Genomic DNA, 25,731 nt, shown 5'->3' with positions numbered 1-25,731 from the left:
CCCGGGCTGGGCTTGAATTTGCAATTCTCCTGCCTCAGCCTCCCAATGTCCTTGAATTACAGGCATGCACCACCACACAATTTTAACAGGTATAAGTCAAGTTCACATTCCAAGTCCTGTCACTGTTTTTCTTGGTGCCAGAAGACACTTGTAGTCGTGGCAGCAGCAACTTCCTGGTCCCTGGATCAGAGCCAAGAAGGTGGCTCTCAAACTCTCCAGCTCCAGTGGCAGCTCCTGACTCCGCTCCTGATGGACACAGCAGCCGTTCCCCTGGCAAGTTCACTCTGCACTGTTCTGCAAGTTCTTCATTCCTGGGTCCCAGGCTTGAGCCTGCTTCTCCTGTCTTCTCAGGAAGTGCGTAAGCTCTGACTGCCTGTACCAAATTCTGCTCTGCTCCAAATTCCTAGGTGTTCTTGTTGCATGAATTTTTATGATACCAACAGGCTTACCTTTTTAACATAACATTACAGCAAACTGACTTCGGTAACCACCCCTCATCTGTGAAGAGCATGTTCTAAGACTCCAGTGGATCCCCGGCCCCCAGGGGAAAGCACCAAACCCTAAACATACTGTTTTTCCTACATATATATCTGTGACAAAATTTAGCTTACAAACTAAGCATAATAAGAGACTAACAACTAATAATAAAAGAAAGCCATTATAACAATATACTGTGACAAAAGTTGTGTGAACGTGGTTTCTCTCTCAATATATCTTACTGTATTGTACCCCACACTTCTTTCTTGTGATGACAGCAGACGACACAACACCTGCGAGCATGGAGAGACTGTGACAGTCCGTCTGGTACCCACAACACTAAGTACTGTGAGGTAGGCAGGGCACACAATGTGGACCCACTGGACACAGAGATGATGGCGGCCCAGGAAGGATGCAGGGGATGGCTTAAGACTGACAGCTTATGAATTGTTTATTTCTGACGCTTTCCATTTTATATCTTCCCACTGAGGTTCACTGTACATAACTGAAACCTCAGAGAGCAGAACTGCAGGTAAGTGGGGAACTTCCATGTAGCCCATTAAGAACACGTCACCACGCAAGATATGTACTGTTGCTCATCATCATCGGTTAGGTCCTCATTTAGTGCTAGGCATCCTGCAAAGCACTTTTCATATTATTTTCATTTAATTATGCCAAGAATCTTTTGCAGTAGACACTATCATTAACCCCATTTTACAGATAGATAAACCAGGACACAGTGAGGTTGTGTATCTTAAGCAATATCGCACAATTAGCAAGTAGTGAGGCTGGGGTTTGAATGAGAGCAGTCTATGCACATATTGCCTTCTAAGCTGAAATACTCCAAGTACGACCTAGTGATTTACTACTGGAACATTTGACACTTGCACTTTCCTGTTTTCCAGGCTCAAGATGCTGGAGACTCACACACAATTGTTAAGAATATAAAATGGTGCGACCAGTTTCCAAAACTGTTTGGAAGTTCCTTAAAAAGATAAACACCCTTCTCCCACATGATCTAGCCATTCCAGCCCTAGGTATCTAACCAAGACAGAAGGAATTCTATATCCCTACAAATGCTTACTCAAGAATATTTAAAGCAGTTATATTATTAATATCCCCAAACTGAAAGGAACCGGAAGTCCATCAACAGGTGGATATAGTACAGCCATACAATGGAATAGCACTAAAAAGAAATGAACTAGTGATACATATAACAATGTAGATAAATCGCAAAATAATTACCTTGAATAAAAAAGCCAGACCCCCCCCAGAAGAGTACATACTGTATGATTCCATTTATACCCAATTCTACAAAACACAAACTACAGTGACAGAAGGTGGCCCATGCTTCCCTGAGATGGAGGTTTCAGGGGTGGAGGCGGGAGGCAGGAGGAAACTCGTGGTCCACTCAGTGGTTCACTGTCTCGGTTGTGATCACAGTTTCACAAGCACGTGTCTATGTCCAATAACTTTGCTCAAAAGCAACCTTAAGACGGCCCGGGGATTTAGCTCAGTGGTTCTGCCACCTGCCCTGCAAGCACAAGGTCCCAAGTTCGATCCCCGGTACCAAAAAGACAAAAATAACCTTAAGAATCATGTAGGGCGGGGATGTAGCTCAGTGGCACCGCACCTGGCAAGGGGCAAAGTCCTGAGTTCAATCCCCAGTACCACACACACACACACAAAAAAAAATCATGCACAATCTGTCCCTTCTCCCCACACAAACCATCCACCAGTGAACAGCTTTATTCTTTCCTCTACTATGTCTGTGGTTCTGTCCTTTCTTTCCCAAAAGTCTGTGGTATAGTTCAAAGAATCCTAATCAGAAGACAGAGGTCCTAGTTCTATTGTTGCCACTTATTAGACCTTCTTCACTTATCTGAGCCTCAGTTTCCTCATCTGTGAAACAGGAGAGAAGAGCAGTTCTAGGATCTATGAAATCATGTATTCATTTTTCAATAAATATTTACCAACCTGCTTAACACATACTAAGATAATAGTGAAGAAATTAAGAAGGTGGGCATGATGGTGCCCAACTGTAATCTCAGCACTTGGGAGGCTGAGGCAGAAGAATTGCTGGGAATTCAAGGCCACCCTGGGCTACACAGTGAGGTCCAGGCCAGCGTGAACTACATGGCAAGACCCTGTCTCAAAAAAATCAAAACAGAAAGGAAGGAAGGAAGGAAAAGAAAAGGAGAGACAGAGGGAGGGAGAGACAGGAGGAAGGAGAGAGAGAAATAAGACATGTGTGTGTTTCATGAACGGCAAAATTCCCTACATTAAAAAAAAAATTCCCTACATAAAAATGGCATCATTTCTGTTCCCGTTGCTGCTGCCACCAGGCCAGCCCAGGCCCTCTGCACCTGAGAGTGCCCTGGGCAGGCCCTGCTCTGTAGTGGGGTAGTTGCTGCCAGGCCAAGGCAGTTTAAGTACACAGCCCAGCGTGAACGACCTCTACAGTTTTGCAGTGCCCTGGCTGGTCAACAAGGGCCACCGCCAGCGCTGTAACACTGGGCTCCACCGCCAGCTCCTCACTTCCTGTCTCACCCACCTCATTCTCATCTTGAGGCCAGACCCCAAGGCCAACCCTGCTAACTGCACAAATGTGTCCTGCAGGAGCCCCTCCTCAGTAACCATGGCCCTCCTACTCTTCTCCGTCTTTGCCCCTTGCTTCTCTCAACACCAAGCTCAAAACTGAGCTTTGCTCAATCTGCTGAGTGGATTTTATAAGGCTAAGATGAAAGAAACTACCTGGCAACACTGGCCTCTAGTTGGTACAGGGATAAATGCTAGCAATACTGAGACTAGATGTATTCTACAGTTAAACAAATAAATTGTAGACTTAAAAAAAAAAAAAAAAGAATGGAGTTCCTTTTGCAAAGCTTCTGATTCCAGCCACCCACTGCCATAGCCACCATTCATCCCTCAGACTCAGGGCTGGCTGGGCTGGGCCCCCGAGGTGCTGGGGAGCACAGATAAGATTGCCTCCCTGGAGGAGACCATGGCCCTGGTCAGATTCTGCTGACTTCCACCTGAGATACTGGCACATTTCATGGGAAGGGCTGGCTGATTCTGTTGATAAGTGCTCCCATCCATTTCCACCTTCTTCTAATGAGCTTCTGGCACCAGGAAAGACAAGTACTTCAATGTTCTTTTGTTATGTGCCTAATGTAATAATACTTTACACAAAAGTAGTGAATAAACTCTGACACCCCTAGGACATCAAAGGCCTAGGACACTAAAGCATCCAAATACACACACACTCACACACAAACACAAATCAGACTACCACTGGGCACAGCAGCACAAGACTGTAACCTCAGCTACTCAGGAGGCTGAGGCAGGAGGATGACAAATTAGAAGCTAGCCTGGGCAACTTGGTGAGACCCCATTTCCAAATAAAAAGGGCTGTGGGTGTAATTCAGTGATACAGTACCTCCCTAGCATACACAAGGCCCTTAGATTCTATTCCCAGTACTGCAAAACAAATATAACAGTCTAGATAGTTCATTTGAAAACAACTCCTATTCTTCAAGTTTCCGAAGCTTTCCATTTATTTGAATATTTACTTTGAATCAAAAATTAAATTTATGAGCCAGGTACAGTAATACACATCTGCATTTGCAGCTACTCCAGAGGCTGAGGCAGGAAGACCATTTAAACCCAGAGTTTGAGATCAGCCCGGGCAATGTAGTAAAACCTTGTCTCAAAAAACAAAAACAAGGGCCAGGGATTTAGCTCAGTGACACTGCTCCTGCCTCCCAAGTGCAAGGTCCTGAGTTCAATCCCCGGTACCAAAAAAAAAATTAAAGTTATAAACCTATATCCAATCAAAAAATGAAGGATGGGGGGAATTCTTTCAGAAAGAAAGCATTTTCCAGGTAACCAATGACCAGACTGTTCCCTCAGGATCCAAATCTGTTTAGTGTCAATAGTAATTCATCACTGTTTTCTTTTCTCCACATGTTTATATTTTAAAAACCTGCTTTATCCATTTTCTATGAAACACAATCTGATGAATTTTAGCAAGAGAAATATCTCATAGCCTCCTCACCATATGTAAAATGGTCTTCTCTTAGCACTGTGCCTTAATGACAAATGCTCAACAACGTACATGCAAGAATATGCACTAGAGCACTGTTAGAAACAGCAGAAAGACAGGAATTGACCTAAATCTCCACAAACTTGGGACTGCTTAAAAAAAGAAGTATGGTGCACACATATACTGAAATACTATACAGTCAATTAAAAGAATGTCACAGATCTGTTCATATCAATATGGAATAGCTGCCAAGATGCAACGTCAAATGTAAAAGCTAAAGAGCAAAATACAAGCCAGGCAAGATAGTGCACACCGGTAGTTCTAGTTAACTGGGAGGCTGAGGCAGGAGGGCAACTTAAGAAAACCCTGACTAAAAATTTAAATTTTTTTTTTTAATTTTTAAGTGCTAGGGATGTAGCTCTATGGTAGAACTCTTGCCTAGCATGTGTAAGGCCCTGGGTTCTATCCTCAGTACCACCAAATAATAAAATAAAATAAGATACCACTGTATTTAAAAAGTGTTAGTGTTTGGGCTGGGGATTTAGCTCAGTGGTTCCAGCACCTGCCTCAAAAGTGAAAGGTCCTGAATTCGATTCCTGGAACCAAAAAAAAAAAAAAATGTTAGTGTTTCTGTGGAAGGAATAAAAAATATTATTATGCTTTTATATGGCTAGATTATCTCTGGAATGATGCATAAGACACTGTTAACAGCAGCATCCTCTGGGATGGGGATCCTCTTGTGGTGGGGAACAGGAATGAGAAGGAATAAAATGTATCTTTTTCAGGCCAGGGATTTAGCTCAGTGGCTTTGCCGCCTGCTGCACAAGCTCAAGGACCCAAGTTTGATCCTCGGTACAAAAAAAAAAAGACATCTTTTTCACTGTCTATCCTTGGCTGTTTGAATTTTCAGAACCATGTATCTTAGCTTTCCAAAAAGTTTTTTTAAAAATCTCAGTAACACTAAGTTACATGACAACATCCCTTTTGTCACTTTGCTTTTCTCTGTCGTGTTATTGTAGCCATGTAAGTTTAAGAAAGGACTCATTCTTCATTTTCACGGGAAACGGCAAAGCAACTGGGTGAAGCCGAGAGCGGCTGACCCAGGCCCTCGATGGCGCATCCCCAGCACGGGTAAGCGCAGGAGCTGCAGTCTCAGCTGCCCTCTGGATGTAGGGCCATGGCGCATTGATTCCCTGCCCTCAGCTGGCCCCGCTGCTTTCGTTCTCATCCTGGATGCTGAGAAAAATCTACAGAGTTCAAGACAAGTTTGGATAACAAGGGAAACAGGAAAACTGATGGGGGGGAACCAGTCAGTGTGATGAATGGGCTGGGCCAGAACAGCAGGTGATGGATATGCAGGTGCAAGACTGGCAGGGAAGGAGGATGGTCCGTGCACAACAGATGGATGGAGATGCTCAATCATCCTCAGAACAGGCGCGGCTGCCACACAGCCCTGGCTGCTGGGCCTGGGCACCTCACTCACCCGCAGGACACAGCCTCAACCCAGGGGCTCTCTGCACTGTCCCACGCAGGGGAGGAGCGGGGAGTAGGGGGAAAATGCCACCCTACTGCGAGCTGGAATTGAGGCCAACTGCTGATGGCCTCTTCTCTCATTTGCCCTCTTCTTCCAGCTCCAAAGCCATGCCCACTTTGTCTGTCTAGGTGGCTCTCCCAAGGAAGATTTTTACGGCCAGGGTGATCTGTTTGCCCCAGACTGAGGGGTAACATAGGCAGCTCAGTGTAAAATCAGACAGCCCCAGGCAAAGCAGAATTGTCAACCACGCACTTCTTGCCCACTGGCCTGTTTTCTCTTCCTTGTCAGTGACAGAGGGCCTAGAACAGTGATGGCGAACCTTTTAGTGCTTTCAGTGATAACAGTCAGCTGTGGCACGTGTGCCATAGGTTCGCCACCACTCTCCTAGACCAACCTGCTTGGGTCAAACTCACGGCTAAGTAGAACTCCATGGCTAAGTATACTTGCCTCTCAGGCATCTAAGACTACTAGATAAGGACAAAACAAAAACAACCTCATTCTATTCCCTTCTTTTCTCAGAATAGGAATGTCTTTTAGAATGTCCATGATAAGTTGGGCCTCACAGCACACACCTGTAATCACAGTACTCTGGGAGGCTGAGGCAGGAGGATAGTGAGTTCAAGCCCAGCTTGGACAACTTAACAATTCAGTGAAACCCTGTCTCAAAAGGTAGAATGAAAAAGAGCTGGGGATATCGTAGTTCAGTATGAAGACCCTGGGTTCAATCGCTAGTATCAAAAAAAAAAAAATGCATGATATACCAGCTCCAATTACTCTGATAAACACAGGAATGAATCTAAATCTTGGAGCCATAATCCATGTCTCATTAACAAAGACTCAGAAGGGCCAGACGGCCCCTCACAGGGCCAACACTACTCCTTCCAGCTCAGCTCCAGGAATTCTGGGGAAGAGGAAAAGGCCTCGGTCCAGCAAGGGGTGGCTCTGGCAAGATGTGCGCCCCCTACCCCCAAGCTGCCTGCTGGACCCCAGCTCCAGGAACAAAAGCCTTGTAAAAAGACTTCTGGCTTCACTAAGACACATTAAAGAATTAATTATAAAGTAAAGCTGAAGGAGAAAATTAATTTTAGAAACACAAGAGGTTACTTTCTTTTTTTCCTGGAGATGGGGGAGGAAACACAGTTATTTTCGTTTTCATCCTGGGGGCACAAGCTGGGAGCTGTCCAGTCGATAACCTGGCCATCAGAACAAGGTTTGTAATTAAAAGGTCAGTGACCTGGAAAGCCAGGGCCCTACTCCCAGAGCTTCTCAGTAATGACGGAGCTATTAAATTAAGACTGTTATGAAATCAATGCTAAAAAAGCTTTCATGGTAACGAGATTCCATTCAAGGACATGCAAACTACCTCATGAAATGGACGTAAATGATAAAAAAAAAAAGGAGAAAAGTAATAAAAGAGAGTTAAATTGAAATCTGTGTAAGAATTTACTCCCCCTTAAAATACTCCGGTGAGAGTAGCCCTTCACCTCTACCCCAATACCAAGGTTGAGCCCGGCAGGCTTCCTCTTCCTCAAGTTCATTTCCAGCAAGGAGGCAGTTCTGCTATGGGGGTTCCACTTCCAGGAACAGAGAAGAAAGATAAGATCTGGTTTCACCTTTTAGAATGAGAAAGTAGCGGTGTGTTTTATTTAGTTTTCCTCTTTTCCATTCCCATCCCCCACGCTATGACCACTTACTAGATGAAAGAGAAAACGGTCCCTACTAATATACTCCAGAAGAACACAGTAAGTAAAAGTGTCAGCCAGCACCACCCTGGCCCCACTCTACAGGATTATGCAGAAAAATACACGACATTCATCTTTTTCCAGAAGCCTGCTTTGCAATAGGTACGTTAGGAGCAGTCAACAGACAAGTCTATCCCCTGGCACCATCCCATCCTCCTTCTGCCCCTTTACCCGTTTGTACTCAGCCTGCTAAACATGTGTAGAAGGAGACTGCACCCACATCTCGTGTCAAATCAACCTCTCTACTAACAACTTCCAAGCCTCTAACTTTCTGCACTGACCCTAGAGCTGTTTTTCAGTTACTCCAGCCTTCTGGATTGCAGCCTGATTACAGCCCCAGATAGGATGCCTCCCTGGCAAGAAGTGCTTCTATATATAGACCGGTTCTATGAGGGCTCAAGCCCCACACACAGGCCAATCATCATCGTGTGTGGCTGCCTCTGCACTTGATGTGTCCTCAGCAGAATTGAGTGCTTGGAAGGAAAACAAAAACATTTATCCTAATACTCTGAAGGTGAACAGCTGCTTTTCTCTTTCATCCAAAAAATTCCCGATAAAAGGAAGAAATGCTGTAAATTACACAAAATGGCAGTACAAACTTCAAAGAAAATGATAAATGATTCTAATAACTTCATGTTTCTCATTAATGACTCCATATTCAGACTTTAAAGCATCCAAAAGAGATCTCAAAACAAAAACCCTGAAAACCTAAACAAGACAGACCTCTACAAATCAATGCCCTCCCGTGCCTGCCCACGCACGCTCCACCCCCCACCCCCGCCAGAGAGCACAACACTTAACCTGTCAGGAGCGAGGCAGGACGCAGCCCCTGCTCTGGGCTGTGGTTTCACAATACAACAAACTCAGCTGATGCTCCTAAAGTAACCCTCATTTTCCACTGAACTGACATGCACTACAGGGACCTCAATTTCTATATTAAATATTAAATAATATTAAAAGAAAAACAAAATTGGATTTGCCTTTTCAGGAAAGAGAAGTTTATTAAAAAAAATAAAGTCAAAATTATAATTCAAGTCAGTGCTCCACTGCAATTCCCCAAAGTGACACTTGCTAGGAAAAGCCAAGGCGACGGTAGCTGGGAGCGCTCCCAAAACCAGAGCCTCAAACCCACCGCTGTGATCCTTTGGGGAGCTGGGCCTATGGGTGCCAGAACCCCGTCCCACCCGCCCACAGTGAGCCACGCCCTTCCCTTCGGCAGCCAGTGTTAGGGACAGTGCAGGTCTCCTTGCTCAGCCACCATCAGAGGTGGTGTCAAGCAGCGTGATCGTGTAAGCCTGACCCAAGGAATAGCGGAAATTCAAAAAGTGAAGTTCAAACCCACAAAGGGCCTTTTCTTCCCCAGACGCCCATCAAACCTTGGAATTCTCTGCCCAGAAAAGGTCCTGCCAGAACTTACTCTGCTGGGATTCAACTCGGAAATGGATAATTACCAACTGAAGCAGCATTTTAGAGGATAATGGAGATGGCTGATTAGCCTCGGTGATTCTGGGCTTAAGAACAGGGGTAAACTTGTATGGTTGTTTAGAGCAAGAAGGGTAGGGTGGCTTCTCACAGTGTTCCAAGTGCCCAAAATTCTAAAAGCACTAACCCAGGTTAGGGAGTCACCCTATCAACAAACACACATCTCCTTCAGGTCCCTGCTCACAGTCCACCCTCTCACAGGTAGCTGACATCCATCCACCCTCCTTAAAATCAAATCCACCCTGCACCAGCCTGGCATCCGCATCACTCATTTCCTGCCTTCCATGTCCCCATGCCACTTGTCAGCAGACAGACCATGTCCTCCACTTTTCCATTCGGTCACTGCCTGCCCCCCTCCCGCCCCCGTTAGAATGGCTGCTCTCCGAAGACAGGGACTTTTGTCTGTCCTGTTCTAGGCAGATCCCTTGTGGCAAGAAGCAGGGTGGCATGGGGTGCATGCTCACTCTTGGGTGAAGTCATTGGTCACTTATTTTTTTTAAGAGCACCAAATAATAATTGCACAGAACAGTTTCCTCTCTATAGTAATTATGAGCCAAGTGACTCAAAAGAAGTATTATTTGGTCCAGAGTTTCTCGCTCTCTCTCTTTTCTCTCCCTCTCCCAGTCAGGGATTTATTAAAATTAAACAGATTAGATGGAGCTCCTGATACTAAAACTGCTCAGCAAAGCCTGCGGTGGGGAAGTGCCGAGCAAACACCAGAGACATTTGTCTCTAAATTGCTCTAAATACCTTCTGCAAATGAAATTCTAACCCAGCTGCGTTTGAGAGAAAATGAGGACTAACTGGTCATTGTCGGTGGAAGAGAAGATCAGACAGTTATAATATTGCACAATACACTGGGCTAAGGATCTCTCGGCAACCATAGATTTTGTCTCAGGTTACCCCGGGTAATCAGCTCAGCTTTTAGGCTCAGCTTTCCCCCACTTCGATGCTTTGATGAGAGAGCTGAAATCCCTAAGCTTTTATGATTAATTACTCCCCATAGGTACACATATTTCAAGGAAAAACTCTTTTATGGCATGATGCTTGCGGAATGGAGCGGCCAGCCAACACACTCCAAATTTTAATAATCTCCTAATGATGGGGGGTGAGCCGACGCAGCCAGGGAGCACGCAATGGCTCTCACCAACTCTGTCTCAGGGACCAGCCTTGGGGCTGCTGCGAAGCGGCTGCCTGTGAATGAAATGCCTGGGCATCCTGTGCCCAAACACTGCAGGGCTGGCCCAGGGAGGCACGGGTGTGGGGGACTCCTGCAGTGCAGCATGGGGCACCAGGGAAGTGTGCTCAAAACAGCCATCATTCATTCCAACCAAAAGTGATGGAAACACCAGAATTTTAAGGCCAACATTCCAGTTTTTACAGAAAAAAGGAATTCTGCTTTGAGGAAAACTCACCCCTCCCCCATGTGATATAAAGACCTTTAAACAAATTCCTAGATTTCTACAAAATTAAGGAGTTCCAAGAATAAAAAGTCCAGTTTCTTTTTTTGGTTGGTTAATTGTTTTCACTTCACACACACACACAAAAAATGTCCTAAATTCCAACAGAGCTAGAATAGATTGTGTCTGCTTCAGACAGTGAATTTGTCGGGATTATTTTGTCCGCGCTTACAGAAATGCCATAAAACTAGTATTTTACCACTTCAATCTGTAAATCAGACTGACCCCTGGCTTGACCTTAACCTGACCTTGTTTAGTCATCTCGCTTCCCTCGTCCTTTGCTTCTTTCTTCCTCATTCTTTACTGAAGCAGGCAGCCTCCTTGCCTAAGGCCAGTCATTCTGCAGCTAGGGTCAGGGACAGAAGAAAGCACCAGAAAGCAGAAGTGCCCCACACTTCTCCAGGGGCCAGTGTTGCTACTGAGCACTGCCTTTGCCGTGGTGTTCTTGGCCTTCTCTCTGGTGTTTAATTACCCGAATCATGTAACCTCGCCAGAGGCTCCTCTGTTAGGAAGGAAACCTGCACTCTGGATTTGGGGAGGTCCCCAGCCCCCCAACTTTACACAAGTACACAGCCATGGAAGATCTTTGCTCCACTCAGCGCCTGCCTTCTGCTCTGTGGCTTCCACTTGCCCCAGCCCCAGCCCTGGTATGCAGCTGTGAGAACCTGTACCTTTCTTCTTCAGGAATGCTCTCCTGGTTGCAAGCGGGCTCTGGCGGACCCGAGAATTCTGTAGAAACTTCACTGCTGTGGCAATCTGGTGGGGAAGATAAAATGGGGAAGAGTAAGCTTCAGTGGTCTGAATTTGAAGATGAAAAAGTCTATGAGTTCCTGGGCCCTAGACATAAGTGTAAATTTCAAATCTACCTAAATCCAAGACTACATTACTAGGCTGGGAGTGGTAGTGCACACCTGTAATCCCCCAACTTGGGAGGCTAAGGCAGGAGGATCACTGTACGTTCCCTTCCGAGGCCAGCCTGGGCTACATGGTGAGTTCAAGGCCAGCCTAAACTACATAATGAGACCCTGTGCCACCACCCCCCCACCCCGACCCCCACCCCCAGAAAAAAAAAGAGCCAGGTGTGGTGGTACACACCTATAATCCCAGCACTCAGGAGGCTGAGGCAGGAGGATCAATCACTATGAGCTCAAGGCCAGTTTGGGCTACATAGTGAGTTTAAGGCCAGCCTGAAATACAAAGTGAGTCCCTGGCTCAAAAACACCACCACCAAAAAAGGACTAGATCATTTGCCTGTCTTCACTGGCTTCTGGCTTTGACTCTTGTATCTGAGTTAATCATATCTAATGCCCCACATCGAGCTTTGCAGACCTGCAAAGAGCTTTTCCCATCTTCTCTTTGAGCTGCTTCTTCAGCCATGCTCATGGAGTCACCACCCTTGGGCCACACAGGCCTTCATTTCCCGCCTCAGCCTGTCTATGTGTTACACACATGCACTCCTCAGTACAGCCCTTTTATAGCCAGTTCTGACTCCTTGGAATCTTCCTTACATAAGCAAGCCATCCCGATCTCCCCATTCTCTTCAACTCAATGCTGTAGTTGTACCATGTAATTGAAGGCATAATTATACTGTCTTCTAACGTTCAGGCAGCTTCCCCAACTACTCTGCATGGAACTGAGGGGAAGAGACTGTGCTCTGGTACAGAGCCTGGCAAAGTGCTAAGCGTCTGTGGACTACAAAAAGGGAATGTGTAAGAGACAATACACGTGGCTGGTCACAGTCCCTCCCATGAATGGAGCTGGATTCTGAAGAGCCTTCAAAGGGCAAAGCTGGGGGGCTTCCCTGACATAAGCAGACAGACTGACAGATTATCTACCTACCTCTGATGATGAGTATTATTTAATGAAATCTTCATAACTACAAATAAGCCAAGGAGGGGATGGAAGGGAAACTGGTAAAGGCATTAACCTCCATATCACTCGGCACACACAAGGCCTGTCTGCTCCCCATAACAGACACTGATCCAACTGATAGGAAGCGCCAACCTGCCTCAGGTGCGGAAGGGGCTACTTGGAATGAGTGGCACTATTCACGGTATCAGAACCAAAAGAATCATGTGATCTCCTGTTGCAGGTAAGACCAACAAGCTCGCAGTTAGTTTACTTGGGAGTTGTTGAAAACAAACATTTCCTAGGAACCAGATGTAAGAAAGTTTTCTGTGATCCTAAAAGTAAGGGAAATAGTTGTACAGAGCTGCAAACAGAAAGTGCTATGACTATAAATAAAATCCAAGTTACAAATCATCTCCGTCTCCATATTTATATCAATTTAATCCTGAGACCAGGCAAACTTACTAGGAAAAAAGATATGAAGGTAAATCAGAAAAGAGGGGGAAAAAAGGCCAGGGAAACTCCCTTATTTTCCTGTAACCCCTCTGTGGGAGGCTTACCCTAGACTTCTTCCTAAAGCATGAGCTCCGTGTCCTGACCCTCCTGGTCTGGGCCTGTCATCCAAGTTGATACACGCCCAGCTCCCTGTGGGCCACAATCTTTCCTCCAACACCTCGAACAGCACTGCCCACCAATATGAAATACAGTGACAAGCAACCATCTTGGGCTAAGGAAAAATCAGCCTGGAGCTTCCAGAACCCCAAAACTGTGTATCATCCTCTTAGCTCCTCAACCAGATCACCTAAGGCTGCATCAAAAACCAAGAAAAATCAAACAAGTATCTATAATACTGATGCATTTTAATGAACAGGAAGAGGAATGAGAGATATAAAGAAAAGAGAATGAGTAGAGGAGGGAAATAAAAAGGGAGAAGGCAGAAGGGGACAAACTATAAATGGGCAAAAAATTAAATTTTTAAAAAAGAAGGGGAGGGACCCAAAGGAAGAAAGGCCCATGCTCCAGAAAGGGAAGGGACAAGTAGGTACACATCCGAGTCCCGTGGGGTCAACACCAATCCGCACTGCTCAGATGGCTCTGGGATAATTGTTCTTCACCTGGAGGAAAAATGCACCTTCGACACACAAGAAAATGACAGTATTGCTATCATGTGGCAGTCTCTGTGGCTGTGACATGTGCGCCAGGTGTCAGAAGAAATGTGGATGAACAGGTCTTAAGTAGGAGATGCAAATAGCACAGCTCCCATCATTCACCCGCAGAAAAAAAGAAGCCTTTCCCGCATCCTCCCAAAATTTCCCATGACAGAGAAAGAAAACAAAATCCCACCACTAAAATGCACAGGTTTCACCTTGCTTTTTTAATATAGTCCTTGGTATATGCATTTCTGGTCAGAGAGCAAAGTTCTGATGGGTTTAATGGTGCACTCAATGCAGTGCTTGGCGCATTCCATCAATTTTTTTTTTTAAATTGCATCTCTTATTTCTTTAAATACATTAATCAGCCTAGTGTAGGCAAAACGGATCCATCGGACAATGCAATAAACATGAATTATCATCTATCCAACACGCATAATGGCTTAAAAATACATAATAGCAGGTGTAGTTTAAATGATTAGTTATTACACCTGTGGTGGGTCTGATTCAATTGGGAAAAATCATCTTTAATAGGTTAAAAGGTTTAGATCACCATGCTTTCCTTAAAGTGGCTGCAGAGAGGGAATGATGGAGTGCTCTGTCATTAGTAATTCATTTAAGAAAAACGTGGGGGATATAGCAAAGAACAGCATAAACGAGCGAATCCAATTTAAACATCAGGTAAAGTAGAAAACACCTTTTAAAAAAGCAAGATAAATGAATTTGGAAGGGAGATGAAATTGACGTATTTATTTTAACGGGAATTTGACAAAGTCCCGGCACTTCAAACTTGCAAAAATATGAACAATTTCTTTTAAAGTTTCCATTCACTAATTTCAAGCCATATAAAATGATACTGCCAAACACCTACATAAAGTGTATCTGGGGCTTGTTTATGTTCCTCTTGATCTTTGTCTGAAAATGCAGGCGACAGGCAAATCACATATTTAACAGCATCGATATCACTACGCCAGATGCAAAAATATAAAGCACCCAAACTAACAGCCTCAACATAATGTGCTGAATAAGAAAGACACCCAGATAAGCGGCCACATGTAAGTGTGAGCCCATGAAAACCTCTCTCCTTTCACTAATTATTTCTTGGGCTACTTCTCACTTTTCTCCTCCCTCCCCACAAGACACTGGCCGTACAATGGAGGGGGGGGGCACCTGTCCAACCTCCAGTTTTATAGCCCTATGATTCATACAGCAACAGTAAAGATTTCCCAAAACTCTTCACCCATAATGCAAGGATCTTCACCCACGGAGTAACTGACATGCACTCGCTTTGGGTCTCTCACCCGCCCATTTTTGGGCCCTTTTCATTAACTTCATGAAGCAATTCAACTGACTTCCCTCTGCAGAAATCCAGCACACACAACACACTTTCGTTGATTCAATGATGGGGTGCTGCAGCCTGTCCTGTGTTATCATTTGATTTTCTACTTAGAAGATGAATGTGACTATTCATGGGTTATATCTGTGCCCAAGTAAATTACATAAATTCAGGCCAAATCTTCCGCCTCAATGTCAAAGATGTAAAACGGAGACAGGAACTTTACTGCACATGTTGTGGGAGTGCAGCAAGCCAGGGAAAATTCCTGATGCCGTCATTGAGCCACTCACTGTGGAGCCCATGATAAATACTGAACCGCCTTTCCTCTCCCCTTCTCCTGCCCTGATTGAGTTCCTAATGAGTCCACCTCAAATTTCTAGTAGCTAGTTTAATACAAATACAAATGACAAACTCAGAAGAAAACAGAAGCGAAGTTTCTCTCTCCCCTTAATCCCTGTGGCCCTATTATCTATCCTCCTGCCCCTCCCCAAGCAAAATAAAACAACCCCGCCAACATCAGCTCCACAATTTTAAGGAAACTTGGCTAACTTCCACTGGTTATCATTTCAGAGGCAGAGGGAAAACTGAGGTGCAAAGGAGAGCAGTATATTCTTTGCCATCTCACAACCTAAGTATGGTTATGCTGGAGACCCTGACAGCGACTCTGAAAAAGAAAGAGGACTTCAGGTCAAAAAACACGTTTGGATCCAAGATGATTGGCCAATTGAGAGAGATTTGTGTTTGAGGATTTGTAACTGTATAAATCAATAGAGTACAGTGCGCTCGGGGCTTTTCTGCTGTGAACTACGCGCTGTCGAATGCATCATGTGGGGTAAGTAATCCCCAGTGGGAAGAAGAATCCAGGTTCTTGACGGTCTTCACCAAAGAGACACTTCTCATATATTTTCCATTCTCCTACAAAAGACCTGCACGTTGTAATCTTCAGAGTGCACACTTTATTTTCTTCACAAGGGCGACGGGAGAACAGAGCCCGCCTAATAATGAACCTGGAGTTTGAGGGTGCCTTAGCACTTTGCACCTGACATGTAAACCTGATGCATTGTCTCTGGTGACACTTATTTGGAATGCCACCAATTCTAGCACTCCTGGGTACTATGTACACATCTATCTCCTAAAATGTGAGCATTCATTAGCCATTTTAAAATATTAAAAATATTCAAAAATTAATGATACTAATAACCAAAGCCAAGTCTTTTTTAACCCAGAGAGATCACAACTAGATGGCAAGGGGAAATGGCCAGTATATGGGCTCAAAACCCCATTCCAGCGCCACTGCTGTGCGCTGCTCAGATTAAATTGCCTGTGAAAGGTTCCTCCACTCCTGCTCTAAAGCAAATACCCAGAATCCTGTTAACAAGCATTAGACCAAAGCCAACTCGAGTTTTAACAAGGGCTGACTTTAAAAGCCAGGCAGTGTTGCGAAGGAGAGAACTGTCTTGAAGCAGAAATGCTGCGTTTTAGTAAGAAATCAGTACTCTGTCAGGAGTTCCTTGACAAATATGGTCATCGGTGGCACAAGGAAATAGTTGCAAAGCAGCTGTTAATCAGAGAAACACATCGTAGAACGCTGATGCTAGCACTCGTGAAAAAATGCAACGGGCTAATTATGAAGCTATATATCTCACTAAAGAGGCCACGTTCCTTGAGATTCCAGGCATAGCACTCTGGGATCCAGGGTCCTAGGACAACATAATTCTGATTTTCTGCACCCGGAGTCCTCTCTGATCTACCATTCATAAGACAGGGTGCTGCTCCGTTTCTCTCTCAGTTTTACACACTCTCTCCCAGGGCACAGCCTGGGGAGGAGGGAGGGAAGCAGGGCAGCCACAAGCCACATTCCAAGATGCTGTATGAATATATCCAGAAGGTGACAGAGCCCAAACTAAAGTAGGAGAAAAATCTATGAGCATGCAAAGAAAGGAAACATAAGAGTCACACTCAAGTGTGGTAGGAGGGCAGATTTGTGTGAGCTTCAATAGAGAAGTGTCCCCCCCAAAAATGAAAAGAAAGAATAAAGACCAGCAGCAGCAGCAAAAAAAAAAAAAAAAAAAAAAAAAAAAAATTGGAGATGACTGTGTTTGAAATCTCAGAGGGAGGAAGGGAGCTTCCAGAAGGCTGCTCTCAGAGTGTGAAATCCAACTCAGGGAAGCTAAGGGTCTCAGAGCCAGGTAAGGAGGCAAAGTTAATATGCAGAGGAAGGCTCAGTCAGCCAAAATTCAATATGATCCTTTGCAAGGACAAGGAGGAACCGGCTCCCCGAAACCAGACTAGAGAGGGGCGGCAGGAGGGGGCCCTGCATGCTCAGAGCATAACCACTGGAATGGCAAGAGGGGAATAACCTTGAGGTGGACAGGCAGCTCCAGTAGCCAAGCACAGAGCCAAAGTGCCCCCTAGCCGGAGCCAGCGGAGGCACAGGCCACAGGCGGCCGCTCCGCTAACTCACACAGCCCAAATTAAGTGTTTTCACTCAGGGAAAATGAAATGTTTTGGAAGATGAAACAGAATGAAAATTGAGGTTTTAGGTAATTACTAGTTGGCATTTACATATCACGGGCTGGTTCAACACCTATTCATTTTCCTCTTTTATTTTCAATTTTTAAAAATTGCTCATTAAAAATGAACAGATGACAGTGACAGGATTTTTTTGTACTCTTTCCCCCTCTCTGAGGGTTACAAAATCAAGAGGTACCTTTTTAGTCCATTTATCTACAATTAACACACACACACACACACACACACACACACACAGAGGTATGTTCCATTTATATTAGGGAGGAAAAGGAGAAGGGAACATCCACAAAAACCACAAGTTCAAAACTGAAGACCCTGAGCTGCCCTGAGCTGGCCCTGCACCTGGGGAGGAGTGAGCTCCGCCCCAGCAGGCACTCGAGGAGTTAATGGAAAGAGCCTCTCTTTCAACTGGAATTTCCTGGTTTGGGTCATTGTGTCCTTCCCATTGTTGATTTGGGTTACAACCCTATACTAATTAAGCTTGTGGGCCCTAATTTCCTTTGTTTTACTTTCCTCTGTACTTTTGTTTTTCACATTAAAGAAATAAAATACCTCTGGTAGAAGTGCACAAAGAGTTGACATGATAGAATGTAATATATTTTAGGGTCTATTGTATAAATCTGTATTTAGGGAATTCTAAAGCATGCATTATTGACCCTACTCTCTCTCTTAAAACACACTGATATATGAAGTAAAAGCCTTTATGAAAAGTGGCAACTTCACATGTGCAAAAACTACCTTTCAACGTGAAATATCTCTGCCATCTGATTTTTTTTCTTGGCCCTTGTTAAAAATATTACATGAATGGCTTGCCAGAATGTTATTGTTTTTTTACTGAAGTAGTTCTTCCAGAAATGTCTGTGAAAATAAAAAGCTTCTTAAACCACCATACACTAATATCAGGTGACGGTGATCTCAGGGACAGAGAGTGACTTTGGTGGTTTTCCTGTTCAGCCAAGGACTCTGGGTGCCACCTTCCAGCCCAAAGGGAGATGCAGAGCTTTTGGCCAAGCTCCAGATGCCGCACTCCATTGTGACTCTGCTGCAGAAAGAGCTGGAGAATACATGCTTACCACAGAGGAAATGAAAACCCTTGCTTCTGGGTTGAAAAGTTCCTTTTTAGGAAAGGTTAAGAAGGGAAAAGATTTTCTCCTTCAGGGAAAAAGAAAAGCACATTTAAATGCCTTGTCCCCATGCATCTCTACCTGAATTTAGATAGCAGCCCCTCTAATTTTTGGTGCAACCAACAAAGCAGTTACCCAAAGAGGGGAGAAAAAAAAAGGATGACATTTGCCTTTTCCTTGGCTTTGAAATCTGACTGGCAGCAAATTGTTTGAAGTCCTGTTTAGAGAAGAAACTGAAATAGCCTCCATACTGAAAAAAGGAGGAAAATGCCATTATACACGGATCACAGTAGCAGTGACCTCAGCGGAGAAGGCAAACGAGCTGGCTGCAAGCCGGAGGTTCGGCCAGCCTGCCAGGAACAGAAATAAAAGGTTTATGTGCCAGAGGCGAGTGACAAGAACTGGGTGCTCGGTCCCAGGAGGAAGCAAGAAAAGGCAAGAAGCTCAATTTCCTCACACAGTATCGTTCCACAGCTCCTTGACTGTTCTCCTTGCAGTTTACCTTCGTTTTTTATTTGCAATATTCCTCTAATTTCCCTGCACTGTTAAAGAGGAAACACTGGGCTTCGTGTTGTAAAATTAATGAAAGTATCAAGCTGTTGAGTTAAATCACTCCAAAGGAATGTAATGACTCAGTGTCCAAGATGCTCCCTAGAAGAACTCAGCTCACATGGTGACGGTGATGGTGGCGGGTGACTCCAACACTAAAAATATGTAGCACACAGTCCCCAGGGCCTTCCTAATGATACCACTGCCTCTGGCTCCTAGGTGCTTCCTCTCTGCCACCGGCTGGATTTTATACCTTCTGAAAGTTACTTCTCCACTCCAGGACCTTCAGCTGCTCAGCAGATGGGGCCCTGCTTCAGCTCCCACTTTTTTTGAAGTCTGGCCAGAGGACGATCGTGGAAGCTGTCTCTAGTCACGCTTGGTTGAGCTGTGTGATGATTAGGAAGGGGACGGAAAACCATTGTGTCCTGGATAGCAGCAACCTCGAGCATTAAGTCATCACTGAGGTTAGACACTGAAGAGGGAGATACCAGGTGGTGTGGGGCAGGCTCCTCTCTCTTGAGGGCTGGACAGCTTCTGCTGGGAGGACAAGGTGGGCTCCTGGGTTCCAAAGAGGACAAGTGCTGGACAAGAGACTCTGTCTACTGTTACCCACAAGCAGCACAAAATTAAAACCTTCAAGAAGCCATTAACTGGCTCTCCTGCCAGATATCTCATAAGAAAACTGGAGAGAGACTGGATGTTATCAAATGAATGTGAATGCAAAAAAGAACCAGTCGGCCAGGTTTGGGCATATTTGAATCCCACCACTTAGCGAGGCTGAGGTACTAGGACTGTAAGTTTGAGTCCCACCCAGGCAACTTAGTGAAACCCTGTGTCAAAATTAAAAATAAAAATAAAAAGGGGCAGGGACGTGGCTCAGAAGTAGAACACCCCTGGGTTCAATCCCTAATACCACAAGAAAACAAACAAGAACTAGTCATAGCTTAGAAATAGTTTAAATCTAGAAGACAGCAAGAAAAGAATTTGAAATAACAAATGTGGGTAGCTAAAGATCAGCTTTAGCTCCACCAGGAAACAGAGGAAAATAAACAATTTAAGTCTGCTATTAACAGAAGACCACCAAGTCCTAGTTCCTGCTATTATTTGAGATTATTTATTTTATGGCATAAGGGAAAAAACAGAAGTAGAAGTTCCAAAAGTATGATTCATAATGGAGTAGGTTGGCAGACTTAAAAATCTTCAAATTGACAGCAAGATGATAGGGACTGGAAACTGTTACTATTCAAATGGTCCAAGGCGATCAGTCCCTCACAAGGGAAAGTTACCTCCTCAGCAAGCAGGACAATCGGCACAACCAGCTCTGACAGTAAGTGGGGTGAAAGACACCAGATGTACTACACAGCCACATGAAACAAGTTGGTGCCCAGGTTCCATTTCTGAGAGAGGGGTCTCTAACACAGGTCCCACCTCCATAGCTGACTTCAAAAGTAACTTGTCCATGCAGTGTGTGACATAGACAAGCAAGACAAGCCTCACCTCTGAGGCAGATGAGGGAGTGTCAGAATGTTTACACATCTTTCAGACTGAAGTAAGGATTGAGACACTGATTTTCATACCCACTGTCAGATCTGTACCCAGAGAGTACATCTGGACTACCAGGGTGCAAATCTAGAAGAAAAACTCAAGAGATAGCAGTTCAACAACTCCTCTGATAAACCGCAATTTAGAAATTTTCAGCTCTGCAAGGAAATCCATCACACACAGAAATAGCCTTCATGGTTCTAAACCATTCAGCATCCTTTCACTAAACATCATAAACATTCCTGTTGTCACAACCACAGCTTCCAATAAACAAACACACACTAGAAAAAGTAAATGATTCCACCAAGGCCTACCAGGCACCAGCGCCATCTTGGCCATGCAACTCCATGTCCCACCAATCCTGGGAGGATGACTAGGAGTCTTTATTCCCTCGCATGATGCTCTTACCAACCCGGGTAATCTAGGAGATGCCAAATGAGCATATACTACCTTTAACAATTAAGCAAAATTTACTCAATTCTCACAATTAAGCAAATTGGTACCATTGTGCATCCTCCTCCTCCTCTAAATCAATGATAATTCATTTCAAATTCCTTCCAGCTCTGTCTGGGGGAACAGAGGGAGAAGTTCACTTCTGATACCCAAAGGATTATGAATTACCATCTTGCTCTGCAACCTTCTTGATTCCCCAGGTCCTACTCACAGGGTGAGGAATTTAGAAATTACAAAAATCCCTAAATGTCTTCAATTTTGCACCAAGTTCCTGAGACATGGTTTTCTGCTCCCTGTCCTTTCTCTCTCTTCTTGCCTGTTTAAACACATGGACACAGAGTTATTAACTTTTACAGGAAAGACAAATAAAATAATGTTGAAGCAAGAACGCGGTGATGTCAGGCTGCAGCTAGCACCACTCATCTGTGGGAATCTGATTAGCGCTCGAGTGGCAGAGCTACCTGGAAAAGTGCTCACAATCAAATAAAAAAATGATACCAAAACATTAACCTGATGGCTAAAAACTCCACATTTAAACAGTTAAAGTAATAAAGGAGCTTTTATTGAGTATTTTTTATATTTCATTATGTCCCAAATTGACGAGGACTCCCGGATACATTTTCTAGACTTTTGGTTCCTCAAATCAAATGCTCTCTTGGACTTTTTTTTTAAACTAAAAAGAAACAGTATTTCTTGTAAATATGAATGAAAAGATTAAAGCTTCTCCTATAATATCGACATCAGCCTTGAGTGCAAACACAGCCAAACACTGTCACAAACGGAAGCAGTTTGCTGGTTTATGCAATTCTGGACCTTTTCATAAGCCATGATTTTTTTTTTAACCTTACACAAATACCAACATTTCCTCATTTGCACACATTATGTTCAAAATCTGTAGGGAAGGGAACTGAGGTGGAGAGAGCAGCTGAGTCTCAAGAAACCTGAGCCTGGAGTCCAAACCCAACACTAATGTGCCAGCACACCCAGCCACTCACACGTCCACCCTGTGCCTCGGACCCCTTCATTCCTCTAAAAGAAGGGGTTGATGCTGGGCGTGGTGGCACACACCTTTTTTCTCCCAGTTTTACTAAAAACTTTATTTAATAAGACACAGGAACTTCTATATGGAAAAAATACAAAACAGCAGCCACACATTTCCTAGTATAAAGCCATATTGTATAACTCAAATACTGCTCACCACAGTACTAAAATTAAATAGTACAACTATATAGAAAATTTAAACAATTTCTGACAAATTTCTACAACTGAATGTAGGATACATGTGAGCCCAACAACTTCTGAGAAATTTACATGGCAAAGCATAAGCTTTTAATACATTTGGTTCAAAACTTTATTATGTGCTAAGAACAAATATACAACACAATTAATATTTAGATTCTCATGAGAAAATAAAAGCACGTCACTATAAATATCATACATCAGAGTTCATAACCAAAATGGCACATCCCTTTAATCGTAGCACTCTAGGGGGCTGAGTCAGGAGGGTGGAAGAGGTCAAGCCCAGCTTAAATAAATTAGGGACTTACTGAGACCCTGCCTCAAAATAAAAGAAATAAAGGGCCAGGGATTTAGCTCAGTGGTTCCGCCGCCTGCTTTGCAACCACAAGGACCCGAGTTCAATCCCTGGTACCAAAAAAAATTTTTTTTTAATTTAAAAGAAATAAAATAGAAAGGGCTGGGGATGTAGAGTAGTTGGAAGGCCCTGAGTTCAATCCTTAGTATCACAAAAAAGGTGAGGAGGGATTTAAACAGATGCCCTTCAGGCCCTCTAGCCATGCTATTTATAATTTCCAGGTCAATTCCACAAGATGGCCTGTGATACCCTGGACAACGATGTAGGCTTAGGTGAAGGAAGGTCAAGGACAAGACCCAGCTTTTCCCAAACTCAGCTCTCTAAGGTCACGCTCAATTCAAAAGAACAGAAATTCAACAGAGGGAGGAGAGAAGGAAAGGCAGAAGAAATTGGTGCCGCCAAAAAAGACATTATGAATTTCGTATTTTACACATAACAAAGCTTTACTCACACTACTTCTATTTATTTTACATACAAGCTTAGTTATCTGATGTCCAAACACAGAAGATTAAAAGCTGCGAATGAGAAGAGAGAAAGGAGCCAACAAGTACAGGGACACTTACAGAAAAGACATGACAACAAAAAATGCTTAACAGCAAATGTCAAGAGAGAAACATCTATGAAAAGCAAACAAAAGATTCAAAAAACTTTTTAGTTTGGGCTCATTTACGATCGGTGGAATCACTTAAGAGTAGTGGCAAATATACAACATATTTATATTTCAACAGGTTTTGAAAACAAAGCTACACTTACAACACAGTGTAAACATTTACATCTAAAATGATGCTACTGAGTCATCAGGATTAAATTATACTCCAGATACTCTGCTTCATACAGCAAGAAAGCATATGACCCACTTTATATCACTCCCAGCCAAAAGTCTTAAAGGGCTCTGTTTTGTTTTGCTGTTTTCCTATGGATCTCAACAGCCATTCGAAAGCATGGCTCTCCAGAGTGACGTGTTTCTGGAGGCCAGAGAGGCTGGTTTTCTTGAACGGAACAAGAATAGTTTTTATTCAAGTTAGAGTAAGAAGCAGGAACCCAAATTAAGAATGACTGCTTACTAAGCAGTCACCAGGTCTTCAACTACCTCAGGAACTTACAAAGTCAAAAAGAACAAGCAGGGTCAGGAGTTTAGCTCAGTAGCGCCACTCCTGCCTCACAAGTGCAAGGTCTTGGGTTCAATCCCCAGTATGGGGGTTGGGAGGGCACAAGCAAAGATGCTGCTTTTGCCATCACAGTAGGACAAGGAAAGAGGCCAAAAGCAATGTGAGGCCAGCTGGTCCCACTCATGATTAAGGACTGGCCTTTTCAACAATCTTGACAAATGATCAGTAAACTTCCACTTGAATGCTTATAGTGAACAGGGAACTCACTTCCTTACGCCCCTAACAGGTTGTAAACTCATTTCAAGAGTCTTTTTTTTTATTTTAAGCAGGATCTCCCTTTGTTATTCAGGCTACCAGGCTAGCCTCAAACTCTCGGGCTCAAGCAATCCTCCTGCTTCAGCTTCCCAGGTAGCTGAAACTATAGGCAAGTGTCCAGCTGGAGTCCTTTAAAATGAATTGAAAACTAATTTCCTAAACCTTCTATCCTTTGGTCCCCTTCTCTGAAGGAGAACAATACTAACTGACCCACTTTTGGAAACACATTGGGTGAGAAATTAGGATAGGCTTCTTACACAAAAGCCTTCTCACTATCCAACAGTGCTTGGTCTCTTGAGCTTGGTCTAAGAGTAGCCCTGCCCTTCTGGGACAGCCAAGGCTACACCTGTAATGTCAGGATGCATTAGCAACGATAAAGGCCACAGTAATGCAAGAGACAACTTCACACACACGTCATTCCAGAATGGCTAGATTCAATCAAACATGGCAGCACTTCCGACAGCGCTGTGATCACCAGGGCCAGCACATGTGACGTGGACCCACTTACTGGAAGCTGCTGGAAACAGAAAGTGAGCGCTCCGCTTGAGACTGTAATGCACAGGGTTTTTATCAGCCCATAAGTGGTTTGGCATCTTTCTTTCCCAGGAACTACGTAGGAGTTCATTTCACATCTAAAAACAGCGAATGAAACTTCAGAAACATTAAAGGAACAGAAAGAGATGGAGAAAGAGGATGGTACACTTACCCTCACCTTAAACACACGCGATCCTTATGGGGAGAAAAGTAAACTCTCACAAGGTGCTGATCAGGAATCAAAGCCAAAGGTGACCTGGCCTTAATTCTAACTCGGTCAACAACTTCTCAAGTGACTTATGGAACTAGTACTGCTAGAGGCTCACCAAAGTGTTACAAGGAATAATTAGTTAGCATTTATATAACACTTTTCATCTTCAAAGTAGGATTATTAGTCTATAAGGTAGACTAAATGAGGTTTGAAAAATCTTTTAAAAATCTTAAAATAAAGCATGTAAGCAAGTTCTGAGAGGCAGTATCAGCCAGTGTCACCTCGCAGCAGCCAGAGATGGCCTCCGTGGGCACCCTCTCCAGTCCCAATCTGCACCTGCCAGTAGAGACAAAGGTACCAAAACATTTTATCAGGAGAAATGGCAGTAAGTATAAAGAAGAGAAAAAGGAGAGAGAAAACATTAGAGGAAAGAAATGGCAGAAAATGCAAAAAGGAGGCGAGATAAGGAGAGGAAAAATAAAAGGAAAGAAATGATCAGAAAAGAGTAAGAAATGGGGAAAAGAAGAATCTTTTCCATTAGAAGAGAAAAAACAGTGGGGCCAGGGATTTAGCTCAGTGGTACCATGGCTGCCTTGCAAGAACAAGGCCCTGCGTTCAATCCCCAGTACAAAAAGAAAAAAAAAAGAGCAAAAACAGGAAGAGAGGAAGAAAAATAAAAACAAGGAGAAATGG

General features: G+C 43.9%; 1 protein-coding gene across 7 annotated transcripts in view; it reads right to left on the bottom strand.

Annotated features, from left to right (window-relative positions):
* Nucleotides 1-25,731, bottom strand: part of Pex14 (peroxisomal biogenesis factor 14) — a 137,297-nt gene that overhangs the window by 71,611 nt on the left and 39,955 nt on the right. For 4 of the 7 annotated variants that reach the window (XM_004863598.3, XM_004863600.3, XM_021243405.2 and 1 more), the window contains exon 3: nucleotides 11,412-11,496. In XM_004863598.3, the coding sequence (XP_004863655.1) occupies nucleotides 11,412-11,496 (85 nt within the window). Of the gene's footprint in view, nucleotides 1-11,411; nucleotides 11,497-24,801; nucleotides 25,142-25,731 lie in introns of those variants that run through there. The other 3 variants (XM_087214457.1, XM_004863599.3, XM_087214458.1) reach the window with 2 other exon arrangements.

The sequence above is a fragment of the Heterocephalus glaber genome, unplaced genomic scaffold (assembly GCF_053883595.1).
Source record: "Heterocephalus glaber isolate CG9 unplaced genomic scaffold, H.glaber_assembly_v1.0 deba00001447, whole genome shotgun sequence".
Lineage (NCBI taxonomy): Eukaryota > Metazoa > Chordata > Mammalia > Rodentia > Bathyergidae > Heterocephalus > Heterocephalus glaber.
This window is presented reverse-complemented; position numbering and strand designations above follow the sequence as displayed.